The following is a 22,268-nucleotide window of genomic DNA, read 5'->3' as shown; positions in this document are numbered from 1 at the left end:
TGATGGAGCAGTTGGCCATAAGGAATCAGACCCGCTCCATAGGTGCCACCAGGGCCTGCAAGGAAGAGAGGCTGGGAGGCGGGATTTAGATGCAAACTGCAGGAGGGCGCGAGCTGTCCCAGGACTGATGGTGTGTGGAGGGGAGGAGAGGGAGCAGGGAAGTTGGGGGAGGAGGAAGGGGCGGCTGCAGGGATCTGGTGGGGGCAGCCAAGGCAGGAGGCTATTCTGGAAAGACAGGAATGGGACCACGAGGGCTGACGGGACTCCCTGGACTTGGAGACCCAGAGGCCTCTGCTGAGAAGATGGGGGAGCTCTGGAGGCGGTGGACACAGGGACCCACTGCAGGAGGAGGGCTCTAGCAGTGGTGATGGAGGTGGCTGTTACGGGGTGCTGGCCCTGCTGCCTGCTCTTGGGGAGGTCACTGCGTGTGTGGCTACCGGTGTGGGGGCGTCCCTTCACTCCACCAGCACAGCACAGTTGTCCAGATCCCCTGCCTCTTGGTTGGGGGTGCGGGGCATGTCCTAGAAGTGTCTCAGCCATGAGTGGACATAGCCCATGAGTGAGGGGCAAGGACCTTGGTGGAATCCCAGTGTCTCAGGGAGAGTCCCTTCAGCTGGACAGTCATCAGTGGGGATGGTCCTCACACACCCACGGATGCTCAGCAGCAAAGAAGTGCTCCTCTCTTGGGAATTATGTCCTCCTGGCCCTTGCCTCCTCCCGGGACCTCACCAGGTTCCAGGACAGGAGATTCTTTTGGCACCCAGGTCTCTGTGTGTAGCTGGGTAGTTTGGGACGGCCAAGGCTGATGTGAGGGGCACCTGGGGACATCCAGCCCAGGAAGGGAGGAGGTCAGCCTGCGGGCCCAGCAGTGGCCAGATCTGGGCTGCAGAGGGCGCTCTGGGAGGCAACTGTGAATGTCCAGGATTCAGGGATCCTTCAGGGTCCAGTCCACTGGCTCCAGGGACAGGAATTCCAAGAAGGGAGTGTGCTTTGGGGTAGGATTAACTCAGAAGACTCAAGATTCAGGAGCACAGCGTCTGTCTCCAAGAATGGGATGGCCCCAGGATAAAACAGGCAAAGGCACCTTGAAAGAACAGTCCTAGATTTTGGAGTTTGCACCAATGGCATGTGGTTTGTAACATTAGGACAGTGGGCCTTTATTCATAGTTGTTTGGAAATGAAGGAGCAATCTGTCTACCACACAGATTCACTTCCTATTGTAATTCCAGTGGATTTAAAAGTGCATGTGGCTCTGTGAATTCGCTTGCATAATTATACTCTGATAGCTTTTCATTACGCTTAATGCGATTTTAATGGAATTAATGTTCTGTATCAACAAATACATTGCTTTATTGTCATGCCAGGAGGAGGCTTCTGAAAGAAGAGACTCAAAATGATTTACAAATGGTTTGTATAATATTCTTTTCCAAACCAAGTGACATAACTGCCCACTTGGTGTTTTCTTCCCCACGCTGGACTGGAAGATGACAGGGATGGGAGGGTCCTGCCTACATTTGAGTGCTGGTTGGAATCCGTCTTTGAAATTTGCATTTACGTCTTGAATCCTTATCATTCTTCATGACAGAGGGGCGGCCCACGTAGAACTGCCCACGGGCACCCATCCTGCACGTGTCTGGGGAGCCCAGGCCTTCCTGCTCCCCACACACATCGTATGGGTCGGTTTCAGACCCCCGTCACGGGGCTCAGATTCTGGTTTCCTGCCCGCTCTTGACCCAGCTCTGCAGCCATAAGTCTGCAGAGTCCTTCGATGTCTGTTGCGAAGCAGAGGGCCCAACAGAGCAAGTTCTGGCCTCTGTCCCCCAACCCACCTCTCCCACCTGGGGAGGGAGATGTCTCCCACTTACCTGGTGTACCTTGCCCCTGAGAAAGAGAACCAGCTGTCGTTAGCTTGAGTTTCCATAAAGTGTTTTCTCCGTTCTGTGTAAAACACGGGAAGTAGAAAGGTGCAGGGAGGCCGTTAAAATCCTCCTCCCAGGAGACAGTCCCAGGTGTCCTGGATTCAGCGCTGATTTCTTTGTGTATTTGTATGTTGGCATTTGTGTTTATTTATTTAATAGAAGGGTGCCCCTGATCCCAACCATTTTGTAGCCTGCTTTTCTTTGCCTTCTTTCCTTTTTATATAGTGTGAACTTTTCCACCTGGCATTAAACATTTTTCCATAATGAGATCAGGCAGCAGCTGGGAAGGACCTGATAAAGATAAGCTGTTCCCTCTTGCTGAACACCCGGGTTGTTTCCTACTTTCAAGATTATAAATAATGGTTTGATTACTATCTGGAATTCTTAGAAGAGGAATTACAGGTTCAAACTGTATGCATTGTTTAAAATAGTCAGGATGTAATCCATGCCTGATTGAAGGGTTTTTTTTTTAATTAAAGTAGTCATTTACAGTGTGTCAGTTTCTGCTGCACAGCACAATGTCGCAGTCATGCATATATATACACATATTCGTTTTCATATTCTTTTTCATTACAAGATATTGAATATACTTCCCTGTGCTATGCAGAAGAACTTTGTTTTTATCTATTTTTATATATAGTGCTGGATTGAAGATTGATGTTACAGAAACTTACACACTTGAAAGCAAGTGGCTTTCACCTCCTCCCTAATTCCAGTTTCCCATCATTTCTTGTGTTTTCTTCCAGAGAGACGCGTTTATGTATACACCACCATCCATGCACTCCTTTTTGTTTACACAAACGGGATTCACTCTCTGCACACGGGGCTGTGTTTTGTCTGTCAGTTATTTATCTTTGGACCATTCCACAGCAGCACAAACAGATCTACATCCCATTTCATAATGCATGTATTCACGTTATGTGTAAATATCAAAGCTTATGTAACTAGCCCTTTATTATTTCCCCCTGGTTACAGATCTTTGTGGTAAACAGCCTGTGCAAACGGCCTGGTGTATATCTGGCTATCCATCCACAGGCTAAATTCTCGTCATTGAGTATGAGTGTGCACATTTCCTAATTTGAGAGGTTTATGAAATTGCCCCCAAGGAAGGCTAGCTACAGCAGTTTATACCAACACTGATAATGTTCAAGAGGAACTTTTTCCCCTCCTTTGTCCTGGTCACCCACCACTGGGTTTTATCAAACTTCACCAACAAACATTGGCAGTCTGATAAAGATGTTTGTTGGCTTGCTTTAAAAAAATTAGAGTAGGTTTAAGCATCCCTTTATCTATTAATTGTCCATTAAAATGTGAACATCCTATCAGAATCCTTAGCCATTTTTACCTATTGAGTGGCTCCTTTTCCTTGTTAACGTGTATGAACTCTGTAAACTAAGACAACCAACCTTTTGTTTATTGTGTGTATTATAAATACACAAGTCAGCTGGGGGCCCCACTTTGGGCTGGAGGCTTCTGGTGGGGGTTAGGTCTGTGCCGTTTGTCCATTCTGAAATCTAGGCTGATGGGGCTGTGGCCACCTGGGCTGTGTCCTCTCTCGGCTGGAAGCAGTACACGATGCCTCTGGAGGCTTTGGGTTGGTGCGCCCCCACCTCCCATGGCCAGAGCAAGTCCCATGGCCAAGGCCAGTATTGGGTGAGGATGGTACTCCACCCACTCTGTCCAGAGGCCCCCACATCACACGTCACAAAGCCTTGTACTTCCAATATGGGGAGGCCCTGAGATTGAGAGAAGTAATTCCGTGTACCACATACAGGTGCTTTGAAGAACATAACATTTAACGTATTAATTCTTTCTAGCAGGGCTCCTAATTCTGTGTTGTGCCTCAGAAGTCTGACTCCTCTTCAGAAGATGTTTTTAAGATTCTGCCATACTCTTCTAGGATGTCTGTGTTTTGATTTATGTTTTCCTTCTTGGTTCCTCTGGCATTGATTTTGGTATAAAAAGTGAGGTAAAAATTAAGCTTTCTTTCTTTCCAAGTATCTAACCGTGGTCCCAACACTTTTTTTTTTTATTATTGGATAGGTTTTCTTTTCCCCTTTTTATTATTTGAATGAAAATTGCATGAAATTTATATATCACTTAGTTCTTCTATTTAAAGAAGTGAACTTCTGGCCGTCTAATAATGAAGGATTTTATGTTTTCAGTTGGTGTTTAAGGTTTTCCTGATACTGCTCCTGCCCATTTCCTACTGGTCTGTTCTAAGACACTCTACCTTTGTGCTTGCCGTTATAAATGGAATCTTTACTTTTATCCTCTTTTCTAACCAGTCGTTTCCTGCCTGCCTGTGGAAAAGCCGTTTTCTCCTGTAGTTTACATGTTAATATTCCTAACTGTGTGTAAGTGAGGCTCGTAACTTCTTTGTCCTCTACTTTTCTCACCTGTGCAGGGGGGCACGGAAATCACACGTGCCTTTTAGGATTGTCAGGATACAAAGAGGCAAAATATAAAACCTTAGAAAGTGTCTGGTATATAGTCAGTGCTCAATAAATGTAAGTAGTAACGTACTTTCTTCATATGTTGATTTTCTAACCAGATGATTTACCGAATCCTCTAATTTTTTTCAATCAGTTCCTCTGGGTTGTCTGGTTAGAGAAGCGTATTGTTTTCAAGTAGCACTAATTTTGCTGCCTGTTTCCAATGCTCATAATTTTTCTTTCTTCCTTTTGTTTCATTTTATTAGCTATTTGCTTTAGTTTTCTACTGCTAGGTAACAAATTACCGCAAGCACAGAGGCTTCAAACAGCCCAGGTTGACGGTCTCACAGTTTCCATGGGTCAGGAGCCACGCATTTGAGTAGGGGCCCTGCTCAAGGTCCAGAGGCTGAAATCTGGGAGAGGCCTGATGCATCCTGATCAGGAGCCTTAAGGGAAAGATCTTCCCACACTCCTTCGGGTTGCTGGCCAGACTCATTCCTGTGGTTTTCTTGCAAGCTGTCAGCTGGTCGGGGACCTCCCACCGCATGGTTCTGCAAGGCCAGCAGTGGAATCTCCCTCCTGCTTCAAATCTTCCACTTCAAGAAGGGTCAAGACTTGATGAGGTCAGGCCCGCCCAGGAGAGCCTCCGTTTCAATTAACTCAGAGCAGATGGATTTGGGACCCAAGTACAGCCGCGGAATCCTTTCACCTTTGTTACATGTTGTAACCTCAGCACGGGACTGAAATCCATCAGACTCATAATCCTGCCCATACTCAGGGAAGGAGCGGGGCGGGGATGGATTTTGTGGGATGTGGACACTGCGGGGTGGGCACCTTGGGGACCGTCTCACTAGTCTGCATGCCACACCGGTCTTTCCAAATAATTTCAAATAGAAGTGGTGGTTGTGGGCCTCTTTATCTTGTCCTATTAAGTGGAGAATTATTTTCTTGAAAAATGGAGAGTGAATTTCATCAAATGCCTTTTCTGCATCTACTGAGTTACCGTATTTTTCATTTTTGTCATATTAATGATGAACTTTATTACTATATTTCCTCTTACTGAACCATCTTTTAATTCCTGACATGAACCCCTGGCCTTGTTCTTTATTCTTCAGAATGTGCTGTTAAATTCTGTTTTCTTTCATTTCATTTAAAAATTATGTTCCTCTGTTTTTAAGTAAAATTGGTCTCTTTTCTATTCTTTTGATATTTTACAGGTTTGTAATTGTTATGCTGATCTTTGTAAAAAAGGAATTTGGAAAGTTTCCTGGATTTTTCCCTCTTTGCTCAGAAAGAAATTTAAATAGTGTGGGAAATCTCTGTGCTTTGAAGTTTGTGAAGAATTTGCCTGTGGCTGTTTGACCACTTTCCCTATTTCTTGGTATCAATAGGTACACTTAGTTTATTGATTGGGAGGGAATCAATTGTAGTAATTTATATTTTGCACACCACATTAGTAATTTATATTACTAGTATAAATTGATATACCAATACAGCACAATACAATAGTAATAAACTAATACAAACCAATATAAAATTGTACTAATACTTACAATTTATATTTTAGAAAACCATTTCTGATAACCTGGTTGCTGTAGATTGAATGTTTGGGTACCTCTAAAATTCACATATCAAATCCTAGTCACCAGTGGGGTGATATTTGGGAGGTGATTAGGTCATGAGGGTAGGGACCACATGAGTGGGGTTAGTGCTCTCTTTTACAGTGGAGACCCTAGGGAGCTCCCCCACACCTTCCATCCACCATGTGAGGACACGGAGAGAAGATGATGGTCCTTGAACCAGGAAGTGGATCTTCACCAGACACTGATCTTCCTGTGCCTTGGTCGTGGACAAAGGACATGGTCCTCGAGGCACTGCAGGTCTCCCAGGGCCACCACCTTATCCACAGACACATACACAGTGAACCAAGGCCCAGGCAGCAGGCAGCAGGCAGCTGGAGCCTGGGCGCCAGGGAGCAGGTCAGAGCAGCTCAGTGGCGGCTGCAGCAGCCGGATGTCCTGAGCACGGACATCCACTTCATAGCGAGGTTGGCGGGGAGGGCTCACCTGAGATCTCCACCTGAGCCACAAGGTCCTTGGAGACCATGATGTTTCCACATCCTGGGTGCTTCTAGGTTACTGGCAGAAGGACAACTCTGTTGGGAAAAATTTCTCCATCTGGGGTACATGGAACCTCACTGATGAAGACCAAGCAATGTGTTCACCACAAAAGACTCCCAAGAATGTAGGTATTAAAGCAAGCAAATTGTAGCGAGTGAGACACAATGAAGGACAGACTCAGCTGCCTTCTGGTAACTATGCCCCTTGGGCTCTAGAGCGTCTGTATGTGAAATAGTCAGAAGTAATTCAGGACAGGATCGTAAAGACGGCATGCAACGAGAAATGTCCGAAACAAACAGCGGTATTGGGGGAAGGTAAGAGTAAGACTTCTAAATAAAGAAAATATAACCATTGAAATTTTCTAAACAGATGCACATGTTCAACAGCTGATCAACATGGAACATTCATCATCTGAAAAATATACCTGAAGAAATTATTCAGCACAAAATACTGAAAAGCTGGGTATGGAAGACATGAAAGAAGAACTGAGGGGCTTGGAGGGTGGAATGTGAAGGATCAGCCTGAGGCTATTGGAGTCCCCAACAGAGAGCATGTCAGAGAAATGATATTTGAAGAGATATTAGCTAAAAATTTCCAGAAATATGAAATGAAAAAAAATACATTTACAGATTCAGAAGCACGGTGCATCTCAAAGAGGATAGATAAAGGCACACATAGACATACTGTGCAAAAACTTCAGCGCACAGAAGGCAAAGAGATGATCTTAAAAGTCTTTCAAGATTGAAAGCAGCATCGCCACTCAAGGAACAACAGTTTGAAGGACAGCCAACGTCTCGACGGCCACAGTGGAAGCCGGAAAGTAGAATGATATGTTCACGCTATTGAGAGAAGAAATGGTCAACCTAGAATAGTGTATCCAGGCAAACTATTTCTCAAGCTTGAGGTGAAGTAAGAAATTTACAGACGCACGAAACATGGGAGTTTGCCACTGAAATATCTGCACTAAAGGAACTTCCATATCAAGCGTTCCTTACTTTTGGCAGAGCAATTGACTGCAGTCTTTGGAGCCCTTCTCAGAATAAGATTTTAAAAGGCATGAAATAAAATTATTTATATAAAGTTGCAAGGGGAACTAGTTATTTTAAAATATTTTAAAATCAAAATATTTTTTTAAAGTGTCATAGGTGTGCTACTTTATTAATGTTTTAAATAACCAAATCCAGTGGTGGGTCTATCAACTACCCTGATTTCAGAGTAATCACCCTGGCAGGAGACTGCCTCTTACAGGGCAGAGCCAGGATGAGTGAGTTTGGTACCAAGCGCAGATGAGCTCCTTTGCATCAAGGAAATACACTGCAGTAGAACAGGCAGTGTGTGTCTCAACTCCGATTTTCTGTCAACTCATGAGTCATTTATAATATTTATAAGTGTTTTACGTTCACTTTTTTCTTTCTGGGGCACCTTTGTCATTGATTTATCAGTTTGCTGCTGACAAAGAGCGAATGGAAGCTCTAGAGTCATGGAGGAAGTTGTGGAGGAAGTCATTTGAGAAGGAGAGTGGCTTTCCTGGTGCAGGTTCTGAATTCGATGTACTGCTGTGCGGAGGGAGTTGGAACCACAGGCTGGACGTGAACAGCTGGGAGCAGGATGGGGAGTAGGGGATCGTTCTGAGAGGAGGAGGTGGACGCCATGGAGGGGATGCCTGTGAAGACGTGCGTGTTTCCCGGAAGGGAGCAGAGATGGACACGGAAGGCTGAGAGCTGGCATTCCTGAGTGAGCCTGGCCACGTGGCTCCGGGGGGACCCAGAGGACAAACACCATGTAGAAAGAGAAGAAAACAGAGGTGGGGTCGAGTAGGAGGCTCAGCTAGTCCGTGAAACTGAAGGGAGAGTTTTGCCCACGTGGTGCAGGTCTGCAGTCTGAAAGGCTGTTGAAGTTGGGGGTCCGGAGACTTGTTTCATTCCAGGCAGCTCAGAATACCGTTGCTCTGTTATTGCCACAACAGTTCTTTCTCCGGACACGTTGTGAACACTGGCTTTTTAGTGGTCAGTTGGTACCACTGGAGCTATTGGGCGCGCCGGCCGTGTGTCTTGTGAAATGACTTAATTGGCTTGCAAGTCTGCATTCTAGAAAGACTTGCTTCTCTCCCCGAAATGTAGCGTTTACCATTTGCCTTTGAACTGGATTTGAAGAGCTGAAGAAGATTCCCAGTTGGAGGCAGTGAAAGCGCTTTTCCATCGTGGAGACGAGATGTGAAGAGCCGATTTCTTCCGGGCGCCGGTGTCCGGGCAGCGGCACCAATCAAGCGGGAAGACCGTCTGCTCTCAAGATGCCATTCCCTTCCTCGGAATCTGTGAGCCCCGCTGATGCTGTCTGCTGCAGGAAGCGCTTTCTCATTTCTAATTTTATCTCTCGCCTCTCTGTAGGCGGAGTGGGGAAGTGGAGAAAGCACCAGTTGGCGTCCTTACGACTCACAGATGCTGGAAAGTTAAGCCTCCTCTCGGAGCAGTATCCTGCCTTCTCCGTTCTTCTCAGCTTTTCTTTCACAGCCACTTACTTGTGTGTTACTCTTCTCTGACCCTCCCCTCTTCATTTTCTTTGCAAACTGGGGACTTTGACTCACAATATTGGCAAATTAAATGGGACAGGGGTGTCTGGAGATGTGGTAATTTCACGGCCAACTAGACTCATGACCCTGTAGCTCCCAGGCGTGGTACAGAATTACTGAGATGGCAGAACCTGCAGTGTAATCCTGCCTAGTGGCTGGTGTTGAGCAAATGATAGTCCAAGCTAAGACCTGATCGTTTCAGAGCAGGGATAGGTTCCACTTCCCTGGTTGCCACGGGGACTGGAGCCAGGCGCCCTCAGGGACTCCAGGCACTGCGGCATCTGGTCTTTGAAAGCCTCCTGCAGTCCACTCTAACGTGGCCCTCCCTTGTTAGAGCTGGTGCTGGTGTTTCTGTACTGGGGACAGAGAAGTCTGCTCTTCCTGGGAGCAGACATGGAGAGAGGGGATATTTGGGAACAGTGTTCCAGCACCCTCCTCTGGATGTGTCAGTGTATGAGGAAGCTCGGGCTGCAGAGACAAAATGTCAGAGGCTGGGCAGCTTAAACAGAAATTTACTTTCTCACTGTTCTGGAGGCTGGAAGTCTGAGCTCAGGCTGCTGGCATGGTCAGATCTGGTGAGGGCCCTCTCCCTGGCTTGTAGACTGCTGACTTCTCTATGTCCTCCATGGCCTTTCCACGCTGTGTGCATATGGAGCGAGAGATCTCTTCCTATAAGGCCACCATCCCACCATGAGGGCCCCACCTTCACAACCTATTCTAACCCTAAGCACCTCCTAGAGGTCCCATCTCCAAATGCCACCACACTGAGGGTTAGGGCTTCAGCATATGGATGTAAGGGGTGGGGGGAGACACAGACATTCAATCCATAACAATTCAGTTTCTGTTGCTGACAGCAAATTACCAGAAACTCTGCAGCTCAACACAACACCTGTGTATGACCTCCCAGATTTCTTGGGTCCAGAGTCTGGACGCAGCTTAGCAGGGTCAACTGGCCAGGGTCCCATGAGGCTGCAGTCAGGGTGTTGCCAGGGCAGCAGCATTTCAAGATGCTGTCGCTGGGGAGGATCACTGGATAGCGCATCATGTCACACGCCAGGGGGAAGCCTTATCCAAGGTCATGGTATAATCTTGGAATCTGCGTGCCTCACTCACTGAGTTGGATGGTTTTAGTTTTTGCCTCCGTAGAGGGGAATTGGATCCGTTCCCAATTATAATCACTAGTGATATTTAGAAATGTAAATTATCTTCAAGAAGCAAATTGTCCATGTTTGTTGTAAGTAAAATTACTTGAGGGGATTTGTCGGATGATAACTTTATAATGAAGACGGGGAAAAGTCAAGAATTTTTACTGCAGCCAAAGATAAGTGCTATTCATTTCCTCTATGGTTATAAACTCCTGCTCTTTGGAGGTTCAGCAAAATCCTTGTTATAAGCAGCTTGGTCATTAGAGAGATCTGATAGTTTTAGAAATGTCAGCTGAGAAGATAAAGGGGTTCCATCTGAGCATTTTAGAAAAGCCTTGGGGTTCTGGGGTAGTTTAAGGATTCAGTGGGACCCCACAGACTCTCGAATTCGTAAGCTCTTCCTGGGCGAGGGGCCATTGGGCCATGTCTCGACGGACAGGTGAAATTGCATATGGCAGAGACAGGAGGTGGGGGTGGGGCCTGAGTGTATGTTTTCTGGGAGATAGTCCTCATCCTCCATCCAGGCTTAGTCTGAGCGAGGCTGGTGTTGGTGTGAAAGGAGAATGGGCGGTCACTCCTGAAAGTCAGTCCTGGGGACATGGCAGGGTCAGAGCCGGGGCCCCCAGAACTTGGCCATCAGTCTGAAGGAAAAGAAAGGGTGGGGACTGAGGCAGGGGGCCCGGAGGGTTGGGGTGACAGGAGGGAAGACAGCCTGCAGGGTTTCCATGCCAGCGCTTGTGTTTGAGAAACGCAGTGGCTTTGGTGCAGGCACTCAAGGTGCCCAGAGTGGACAGTACTCGAGTGGAGGTGGACATCGGAGACGAAATGGGTGTGGGTCTGGTCGGTGGCACCAGGGAAGTGAGGTTCACCTGGTGGAGGTGTCCAGTGTGGCTTCGGGGGAGGGGCAGAGGTGGGGAGGAGCTGAGCGCAGGTAGAGGTGATTCCAGGCGGGTGAATCTAGAGCGTGCAGGTGGGGATGGGAGTGGGAGGGAAACACGAGGAGAGATGCTGAGAAGCAGAGCTAGCTCAGCTCCATGCCTGACGGCCCCCTGAACTGTGCCCCGAGCTCAGATGAGGACTTGGGATTGGCAGAAACTTCTGACTCACCAAAAGAAGGCTTGGGGGTGGAGAAATGAGATCAGGGTTTGAGATGTGGAGCGTGAGGTGACGGTGAGAGCCCTAGCACCCTGTCCTCATGAGAAAGGGCAGTTTCATCCAACTGGAAAATGATGCGAGGGAGGTCAAGTATCCAGACAGGAGGAAGAATTCATCACCGGAAGGGGTGTTCTGACAGATCGAGTGTTGGATTTGGAAGGGCGCAGGAGGGGAGAGGAAGGTTGGAGAGGCACTGTGGAATGAGAGTGATGCAGACGTGGCCTCGGAGAATGTGGGAGAATGTAGGCAAGGGTTTCTGTAAATAATACTTGTCAGCACTGGCTGTGTTTGGAAGATGCACGTGCACTGAAGAGAGGATGGTAGGTTTGGGATCAGAGCACTGATTAGCTCTTGTTCATTTTTATTTGTTAGTTTGTGTGTGTGAATAAGGTTTAGAGTCTTTCACATAAAACTTCTGTTCCGGATGTTTTTGGAAATCTCTGAGGCCAGCATGGCACTGGGTGTGGTAGCAGATGATGGCCTAAGACTTGATCCCACTGGGGTCTGTCACCAAGGGGACCTTCAGTAGCATGCTTGCCTCTGGGTCCAGGGTCAGTCCTTTGGGAATCCCAGGGGATATGCAGCCCAGCCCCTCCAGCCCACAGTGGGAATTTGGGGTGATGTATCATTGCAGGAGACCTCGTATGGAAACACCAGGACCTTACTTACAGGGCGCCTCTGGGAATATTGCCTTGTTGAAGGGGAAGCTGCAGCCGCCACCTCCTCACTGTGTGGTGGGATACTGGGGGTGAGGGAGAGGGGACAGGAGGAGGGGTCCCACTGTGGAGGGCAGAGGTGACAGGGAGTCTGGGTGGAGGAAGTCACGAGTGCAGGTGCATCTGCGGACATCTCGAGGTGGACAGTGAGGGACAGCCTTCAGGGGAGAGCTCTGGGCTGGGGAGGAACCTGCAGGAGGCATTAGCAGATGCTGTTGGAGGAGCCTGAATGGTAGATGGGTCTCCAAGGAAGCTGTGGGGAGAGGAGGGAAGGCCTGACAGACCAGAGAGGAGGGGAACCCAGAGAAGCGAGGACCTAAAGGGGCGACACGGAGCCTAGTGAAGAGGGCACCTCGGCTGGAGGATGGGGGCAGCCCCCAGTCATGATGACCCTGATGGCCCTTGTCTGTTGCACTTGGTGAGCCTTGGGTGACCTTGGGAGAAGAGTGTCTGCAGGGGAGTGGGGGCCAAAGCCAGACTGCGGTGGGTGGGGAGCGGTAGTGTCTCCAGGGTCTGTTGGCCCTGGCTGGATGCCGGGAGCCCGGGAGTGTGGGCATCAGCCAGTGTGGGTCTCACGTGCCCTTGGGAGGTGGCCCAGCCCCAGAGAAAGGAGGGCCGGGAGCCCAGCATGTTTCTCCTGAGAGTCAGAAGACCCAGGGCACTGGGGGAACCGGGCAGAGGGATGACTGCTGGGGAGTCCTGGGGGAACCCCCTTGGGGACCTGGGGGCCTGGGAGAGGGGCGGGCAGCTCAGAGCCTCCTCGGTGGGTTGGGGGCCACGCCAAGAGTGAGAGGCAGGCCCTTGCAGGGGCTGGAGGACCCCAGGGGGTGGGAAGACAGAGGGAGACTGTGGGCCTGCCGTGCCTGGAGCCCACACAGAGAAGGCTGGTGGTGGGTGACATGTGAGTGGGACAGCACCGCCTTTCCGCAGAGTAGTGTGTCCAGTCCTCTCTGTGATGTTTAAATCACACAGCTAAGTATCTCAGAAGACCCGAGGGAGGAGAAGAAAGCTGGTGGAGGCTCTTTCAGAAAGAGCATTTGCTCTCAGCTGCTGCACGCAGAGCTGGTCACCTTCGGTGGCCCTGCATGGTGGCTGCAGGCAATGAATGTGCCATCCTCGGAGGTTCCTCACCTTCCTGCTCTCTCTGTCCCCCAGGTGCTGCTGTCTGGACTCATCGGCGTCGTCTCCTGGAAAAGGCCCCTTTCCCTCGTGGTAAGTCGCACCCAGGTGTCTGCGGTGGCCTTGGAGCAGGGCTGTCTACCTGCGGAGGTGTGAGCGCTGGCAAGGCGATGCCCAAGAGCAGTCCAGCTTCTTTGCAGACAGCGGGAGCCCTAGCACCCTGTCCTCATGACCTCCCAGTGCAGAGGCGCGTAAGTAGTGACCGCCGCGCCTCGCGCTGGCCCCCGGGAGAGCATCGCGCTGTTGGCCGCAGGTGCTCACGAGCGCCCTTTTTGTTCGTTCTGTGCTGTGCCGCCTTAGAGGACACGCCCCCCAGCAAAGATATCACAGTAAAAGCAGAGGCAAGTGATTTCTCTAGACCGGTAATCATGTCCGGGCACCTACATGTGCTTATGCGTGATACACGGACAGAATGTGTCTTATCTGAATTCCAGAAATGCTGGCTTTTTTGTGTGTTTAGGAGACTGTGAAGCTCAGTGCGGTATTTCTGTTTATCTGGAGAGACTGTATTTGAATGGAAGGGTGAAGAAAGGGGACCCGTAGCCCTTTCTCCCGGAGCTGGGGCATGGTGCTGGGGAGGGCAGGTGGAAAGACGGTGATGGTTTTTCCATCTGAGAGGCACCCCAGGCGAATTTGCGTCTATTGATTCATGTGTATGTTCTCCTCGGTGCGTGCATTAATGTATTTATATCTCTGTGTCAGGACTAGAGGAAGAGGTTTTCCGGGATTTGATGGATAATGAAAAAGACGGCGTGACTCCTTTCCTCTTTTGTAGTAATCAATTATTTAAAATCTCTTCTTTAAGTGATGGGACTTTGGAGATAAGGACATGTACTAAATATTAATGGAAATAGAAAAAAACCCCACAAACCTATCTGTTGTAAACACCTCCTCCTTCACTAGAGTAACTGTGACATCCTGAAGAGGTGTCGGGAAGGAGGAGGGATTTAATTCAGTGGGCCTCCTCTTCTACTATATCTTGAGAAATTTCCTTAAAATTTTTTTTATACTGAAATTTTCAAATAGGCACAAAAGTAGAGAGACTAGTATAATGGACCCCCATGTGCCCACATCCGTCATCAGCAGTGTCAACATTCCAGTCTTGTGTCACCCAAGCCCCTTGCTGGATTATTTACAAGTAAATTGCAGCTCATGTACCGAGAAGAGGGAGGTGGCGGCAGGCATGTGGGCCATGGGGCCCGACACTGGCTGCTCTGTGGAGTGGCTTGGGTCATGGAGACAGCCTGCTCTGCCCCTCCTCCTTGGCCCCCCAGTGCAGACACCTCCTTTGGGTGGGTGTGTGGGACGAGAGGGATGGTGCACATCTCCCGGCCCCCCTTCTCGGTGCGCTGGCCCTGGCCCTGGGATGCGGGTTCTCACGGGACCCGTCATCTTACCGCAAAGGATGTGTGTGCTCACCACTGCTGAGGAGTGGGGCCTTCTTGGGGAGGGGGCTCAGGTGTGTCCTGGGGGGCACTAGAGCAGTAGGTGGGATTTCAGGCCTCGCCCGAGGAGAGTGGCACCAGCTGGAGCCACTGCGGCAGAGCTTCTGAGCGCCCAGGTGCCAGCTCGCTGCTCTCCAGGGTGCGGTCCCACTGACTTGTTACCTCCCACACTCCGGGAGGAAGAGAGAGGGCTCCGCCAGCTTGACTGACTGCTCCTCTGACTTAGGGGGCGAGGGCCTTGCTCAGGGTCACACCAGCTGCTGTGACAAACTCCAGACTTCATGTCTTAACACAGCGCATACAGAGTTTTTGTTTTCTTTGGATAAATACCCAGAAGTGGGATTGCTGGGTCATATGGTAAGTCTATTTCTAGTTTTTTGTGGAACCTCCATACTGTTGTCCAGAGTGGCTGCACCAATTCACAGTCTCACCAACAGTGTATGAGGGGTCCCTTTTCTCCACATTCTCACCAACATTTGCTATTTCTTGCCTTTTTGGTAATAGCCAGTCCAACAGGCGTGAGTTGATACCTCATTGTGGGTTTGATATATGTTTCTCTATGAATCATTCTTTTAAACCAAGCTCCAATGTTAGCCTTTACTCTAATGATTTGTTTCCATTTTCCTGGAGTGTGGGGTGTAAGACTGAAGAAGCCCCTGTGATTATTCTGGTTCATTTCCTGTGGGCCACAGTGTCCACTCCACTAATGACCACGAGGGTGAGTTGCCCTCTGTGAAGGGAGTGGTTGCCCCTTGAGGTGGATGGAATAGGCGGTGTTGGGCTGCCACCTCAGGGCCCCCTCGGCCATGCCTGACACCCTGCAGGGGTTGGCTGGTGAGGACAGGAGTGAGGGGCCCATGCCGATGGCGGGGTGGTGAGTGCTGCGGTGGGTCTGTCTGCAGTATCTTCCCTCCCATGGGCTGGCGAGGGTGGGCCGGGCATGGCCTCTGCTGCGTCTCCTTCCCCTTCCTCCCTTGGAGCCCATCAGACAGACGGAGTGAGATGAGGTGGGTGTGAGCCTCTGGTCCAGAGTCACTGCCAGGCTGCAGGGGGGCTTCTGGTAGGAAGGAGGAGGAGAGTGGGCAGCAGGCTGGCTGGTGGGGCAAGGATGGAGACTGCCCTTTGCAGGTTGCTGTGATGTGAGGGGGACCGGGAGGGGCAGGGGGATGCTGTGACTTTCCAGCCATAGTATTTGCTGAGAAAACTCGCAGTGGCTGTGCTGGTAGAGAAGATAGAAGTTCAGTGACTTTTATTCCATGTTCGTTTTTCACATGTGCTCAGTGTCGCCTGTGATTGAGATAATTGTCTTCCTTACATTGAACTATAAAAGGCCCTCCATTATGCTCCATGGCAATTAAGATTCAGATTATATAGCTCTGATTAGGGAATTTTGGGAAATGATTCGGTGACACATCTTGTGATTGCTTATGTATCAATAATGGAAACAGTCTCGCACGTGATCACAAGTCGTACAGTAAGTAGCCCCCCGCCACGTCCATCGTCCCACTGCACATGGTTTGAGTTACTCATAGTCAACTGCAGTCCGAAGATATGAAATGGAAAATTCTAGAAATAAACAACTCGTAAGTTTTCGATTTTGTGCTGTTCTGAGTAGTACAGTGAACTCTGTTGCCTTTCCTCTCCGACCCCCTGGGATGTGAATCATCCTTTTTTGTCCAGCGTATCCCACCCATTGGTCACCCAGCAGCCCTCTCGGTAATCAGATCGACTGTCGCAATACCTCGGTGCTGTGTTCAAGTGACCCTTACTTTATTAAATAATGGCCCCAAAGCGCAAGAATAGTGATGCTGGCAGTTCAGATAATGCCACAGAGAAGCCAGAAAGTACTTCCTTTATTTATTTTTAAAAAAATGTTTTTTGTTTTTTCTTCTTGCGGGGGTCGGGGATTCGGTATTTATTTATTTATTTAATAGAGGTACTGGGGATTGAACCCAAGACCTCGTGCATGCTAAGCACGTGCTCTACCACTAAGCTATATGCTCCCCTCAATAAAATGCTTCCTTTAAGTGAAAAGGTAAAAGTGCGAGGAATAATACAGAAAGAAAAAAATCGTGTGCTGAGAGGTTGCTGAGGTCTCTGGTGAGAACAAATCTTCTGTCCATGAAATTGTGAAGAAGGAAAAAGAAATTTATGCTGGTTTTCCGGTCGTACCTCAGACTGCAGAAGGTATGGCCAGTTCGCGATGAGTGCTTGGTTAAGATGGGAAAGGCCTTAAATTTGCACAGTAAGATATTTGAGACAGAGAGAGAGAGAGAGAGAGAGAGACCATGTTCACACAAATTTTGTTACAGTATATTGTTACAATTGTTCTATTTTATTATTAGTTATTATTGTTAATCTCTTACTGTGCCTCAGTTATAAATTAAGCTTTATCATAGCTACATATGTACAGGGAAAAATAGTATATAAGGGTTTGGTACCCTCTGCAATTTCACACATCCACTGGGGGTCTTGGAATGTATTCCCTGCAGATAAGGGGGGACTACTGTATACTTAAAAAATCTTGAGTGGATAATAGCACTGAGCTGGCCACTAGATTATTTGTAAGAACTAGTACTATTAAGAGACTAATAACCATGGGGTTAAAAACATTTTTAGATTTTATTTTTGTAAATAACAAATTGCGGTTTATTTTGGTACAGTTTTTTTAAAAAGCAAAGTAGACATTTTGAAAAGTACTGATCTGTAGGAAGATGAGTGTTGTACAGATCTGGTGATGTGTTCAGTACCGTTTGCATTTTGTGTTAGTGTTGGAGGAGTCTGGCTTTTTGGTTTACTTTTCTTGCTAAATGTTAGCAACCCCAATAGGAATGTATGTCAGTTAGGGTTCAGTCAGAGTGGCAGAAGCCCTAGGAGCCAATACCTGGGGGTCAGACCCTTCCGACCCCTGGTCTGGCCCCACTGACCAGCACACTGGCCACACCTACCTGGTCTTTGGTGATTAAGGGGCACCGCTTGGCCCCTGCCATGCTGGGATCCCATAGTCCTCACTGCATTTGGGGAATGCAGTTTGGTGGTTGCCCAGGCAGACCCACTGCAGTTTCCGACCTACAGAGAAGAGTGGCCACAGAGCTTGTCAAGGATGCTGGGCTCCCCTTACAGATATATCCTCACAGCATGGCAAAGGGTGGTTCTCTGGATCCTCTGGGATGGGTGAGCAGGTCTTCCAAGATGAGAGCACCCTGTCATTCCAGCCTCCTCAAGCCTGCAGGCCCCCTCCCCTGAGATACACCTAGAAAGTCTGGCATTTCAGCTTCACTGACTGCAGCCCACCTTGGGCTTCCTATTCCAGCCAACTAAACAAACGTGAGAGTCACTCCTCACTTCTCCAGCTAAAAGGTTGAAGGCCAGAATCTCTGCTTAGGGGGCCCAAATCAGTGACTCTGGTCCAATTCAACTGTGTGTTCCTTCCACTTTGACCCTCCAGAGTCAGTGGTCAGTTCTTAGAGTGCCAGATCCAACCATGAGAAAGGTCTCCAGGCCACAGGTAGAGGAATCTGGGCAGAGCCTGGCACACTTGTGGAGTTAAGGAGAGCAAGCTGAGGGGCTGGGGACTTCAAGGTGGCTGGAGTGTTCAGGACAGTGTGTGGGAGGAGAGGCGTACAGAGGCAGGAAGCCCTGGGTATCTGCAGAGGGGGCCCTACCGGTATTCCGCCCATTGGTCCCAAGGCCAGGAAGGAACCTACAAGAGGGCTAGAGAGAGCAGCGCCAGGCATGAAGCCAGGCTTTCCCACCTGTTTTCCTGGATGGAAAACCTCGTGAATCATTGGAAAAGCTGGTCAAATACTCAGTAGAATCTTGCCTCAGTCATGGGGCGTCATAAACTCCAGACTACATGTTGCTCCAGGCCTGCCTGCCAGGTCTTAAAAACTGGATCCTAATGTCAAACAATCTCCAATAATTTGTACGTTTCCCAGAGCACAGTTCAAGAATGTTCATAGGAATACAGAAATATCCACCCAGAATCTTTTAAAAAAAGGACACAAATGAACCTATGTACAAAACAGAAACAGACTCACAGACATAGGGAATAAACTTATGGTTACCAGGGGGGAAACAGGGTGGGAAGGGGTAAATGGGAAATTTGAAATTTGCACCTCTTAGGGAGTGATGGAAATGTTAGGTATCTTGATTGTGCTGGTAGTTTCATGGGTGTGTACATCTGTCAAAATTCATCAAATTGTACATTGTAAATATGTGTTTACTGTACAGAAATTACACCACAATAAAGGTGTTAAAAAATATCCACCCAGCAAGACAACATGCAAGTGTCTGGCATCCAATCAAATTACTAGGCTTGCAAAGAAACAGGAAAACGTAACCCGACATGACGAGAAAAATAAGCAAATTGAAACTGATACAGAACTGACTCAGACGTTAGAAATAGCTGACAAGGCCATTAAAACGGTTGTTACAACTGTATTACAGATGTTAAAAAGTAGAGACAGGAAGGTCTAAAAGAGATCAGTTGAGCTTCTAGTGAACTCCATTTAAGAGAGAAAAAATTCATTGGACAAAATTAATGACAGATTAGAGATAAGAAAGGATTAGTGAACTCAAGATACTGCACCGGAAATTATCCAAAATGTAGAACACAAAGAAAACAGAACTTTGTGAAAATGGAAAGATCATTAGTGAGCTGTGTGGGAAAATTTCAAGAAGCCTGGTGTCTGTGGGATGGGTACCTAAAGGAGTGGGGATGGACAGAAAAAAACAATTTGAGAAAATAATACACAAGTGTTTTTTCAAAACTGGGTAAAAACTGTAAACCTGCAGACCCAAGAAACTCAATGTGCACAAAGAACAGGAAATATGAAGGAAAACAAACCAAGGTATTGTGGGGTTTATAACATACATATAGGTAAATTGTATGAAAAAATGGTATAGAGGCAAGAGGAGGGGGGATAGAGTGTAAGGTTCTCCAACTCTATATGGTGAACGGGGGTAAGGTGAAGATGTCTGCCATAAACCCTGAAGCAACCACCAACATTTAAAAAAACATTTAAAAAGAATTGGCTCATAAACTAACAAAAGAAATAAAATGTAGTCATAAAAACTACCCAGTTCTTCCAAAAGAAGGCAGAAAATAAAGGAAAGGAGGCACAAAGAATAGATGAAACTGCAAGGAGACAAGTAACAAGATTTCACAGCCCATTTGAATTTCTCCTGCACAGTGTGTGTTTATTTATCTTTCGTCTATTTTGCTGTAAGGCTGTGTTTCATTGTGGGATTTCTTAATATAGTGATTATTTTTCACTTTAAGTGGCTAATATTTGATCCCAGTCCGTGGTTTGTCTTTGTCTTTTAATTTTTAATGAAGTGCCTTTTTAAAAAATACAGAATCACACTAGCTTTTTATCTTGCAAAATCTGTTGGCTTTTCTTCTTATGTGGTTTCTAGGGTTTCTTTCTTATTTTAAAAGATCTCTCTTGCCCCACAATTCTGCAGCTGTGTATTTCTAAAACATTTATAGCTTAACTTTTTATGTTTAGGTAATTGATCCCAAACCTATTTTTGTATAGTGTATGAAGTTAGGTGCTCACATTTCCCCCTCCCCCCAAATGGAGAGCCATTTCTCCAGCAGCATTTTTTGAATGTTCAATACCACATTGAAATGTCCTCCACTCTCTGTTGTTACGGACATGGGTGTGTTTATTAATCTCTATCTCATGAATCTGCTTGTCCATCTTATGCAATGTTTTGATTAGTCTAGCTTTACAGTAAATTGCTCTTGTTTTTTTCACAATTTTCTTGGCTACTTCTGTGCATATTCTCTTCAGTAAATTTTAGAATCCATTTGTAAAGTTCTGTGCCAATAATGATTTCCTTCCGATTGTGGTTACATTGATTTTATAGATTACTTTCCAGAAAAAATGACATCTGTAATGTTGAGAGATGAGAATATATTTTCTGTTGTAATTTCTGGAAGGATAATTGTGTGTTGATTTTCTGTCTGATGACAACACACCGAAGTGAATTATGTAGAGCTAATGATTTGACTGTTGGCCATTTCAAGAGAAATTTTCTGAGGGACTTTCTTTCATTAAGTCACGAATTATATCTCTCCTCCTAGTCCTTGGTCTTCTTGAGTTTATGCTCCTTGGAGTAGGTGGAAGGGTTTCTCCTGCTGCAGGTATATAAGTTGATGCCCTGGAGTTCTTGACATTGTGTAATACTTTCCTTCTCTTTTTCTTTACTTCCTGGGATATTTCTTGTTCTGTTTTCTCGATAACTAACTTGGGCCTCAGCCGTACCCGTGCTCTGGTTTGACCCTCCTGGTGAATTTTTCATTCCGAGGACAGCCGTGGTATTTTTGGAGGACTCTCTGTTGTCCGCTGATTGCTGCTTGTTCACAGCACCGGGTTTGCAGCTGGCGGGGTCCTCAGTCTCTGGGTGCAGTCTCTTTCTGATGTTTTGAGTTTTTTAAAATTGAAGTATAGTCAGTTACAGTGTGTCAGTTTCTGGTGTACAGCGTAATGTCCCAAGTTAATTTGAATTCCCTTCATCAGGTTTCCTCCCCGTTTGGTCCCAAGAGGTCACTTGGTTTCTTGAGTCCTCCAGGTCCTTATTCATTGGATCTGTGTCACTCAGGCCATCCTTCATTACCCTGTTGGCATTTACAGAAGATGACTGAGTTGATGAGTGGAAGGGGTTGGTGTGGGTGGTTGCTCAGGGTCTTGTGTTTTTTTGGGGGGTGAGGCCCAGCAGTTCCTAGTCCCCCCACCCACCTTGGCCTGCCCCACCTTGTGGAGGCCATCCTTGGGATTGGTGACGGTGGGGGTTCAGGTGGGATCGAATTCTGGCTTCCTGCACGATGGGATGGGCTTGGGAAGGCACACCTGAGTTTACTCAACTCGACAGAGCTGCCTTTCCTCCCCGTGCCTCCAGCTTCGATGTCTGTTGTGAAGGCTCAGAAGTGCCTGGGGCTGTGCCGGTCCTGGGCAGGTGATGGGGGTGATAGCAGCAATTGCCACCATTCGTTCCTCACTGTCCCTGCCCCGGACTCTCTGGTCAGGGCCACTGTGTGATGCGCGCACAGTGAGGCTCAGTCCTGCCCCAGGTTGTGCCTCCAGTTAGTGGCTGAGCTCGCTTTGACCCAGGCTGTGTGTTTCCGAGCCCATGCGCTTAACACTCGGCTAGAGTGTCTCCATCTGGCCGGCTCACCAGGACCACCTGAGGCACTGCGGAAACTCTTCCTCCAGATCCATCATTGACGTATCAGTTCCGTCCTGACAAGCGGGGTTGTAAACATGCCACATGCTGGGCCCTTTCCAGGTGTTCTTGCCACCTGGCTCTCCTGATGCCTGGGTGGGGCACCTGTGTCATCCTGCCACCTGAGGAGGACCTGGGGCACAGGATGGTGTCGGGGTTTCAGTGGTGGGCCAGAGGCCAGCTCAGACCGATGGTCCCTACAGGCCCTGCACCTGATCACTGTGCCACGCTCCTTCCTGGAGTCCTTAAATTTATCCACCACCAAACCTCCTTCTTTAGTTCCGTGGGGCTTAAATCCAGCTTCCTTACACCTCAGACTGAGATTCACTGCAGCAGACGCTCAGGACCAAAT

General features: G+C 47.9%; 1 protein-coding gene across 2 annotated transcripts in view; it reads left to right on the top strand.

Moving 5' to 3' along the window:
- ENTREP2 (endosomal transmembrane epsin interactor 2) overlaps positions 1-22,268 on the top strand; it is a 274,354-nt gene that overhangs the window by 97,067 nt on the left and 155,019 nt on the right. For both annotated transcript variants that reach the window (XR_010378236.1, XM_031440881.2), the window contains exon 2: positions 13,215-13,271. Coding sequence is in view for 1 of the 2 variants with exons in the window: in XM_031440881.2 (XP_031296741.2) it covers positions 13,215-13,271 (57 nt within the window). In the remaining variant the exon portion in view is untranslated. The remainder of the gene's footprint in view (positions 1-13,214; positions 13,272-22,268) is intronic.

Source organism: Camelus dromedarius, chromosome 29 (assembly GCF_036321535.1).
Source record: "Camelus dromedarius isolate mCamDro1 chromosome 29, mCamDro1.pat, whole genome shotgun sequence".
Taxonomy (NCBI): Eukaryota; Metazoa; Chordata; class Mammalia; order Artiodactyla; family Camelidae; genus Camelus; species Camelus dromedarius.
The sequence above is the reverse complement of the archived record's forward strand: the minus strand, read 5'-3'. Positions and strand labels throughout refer to the sequence as shown.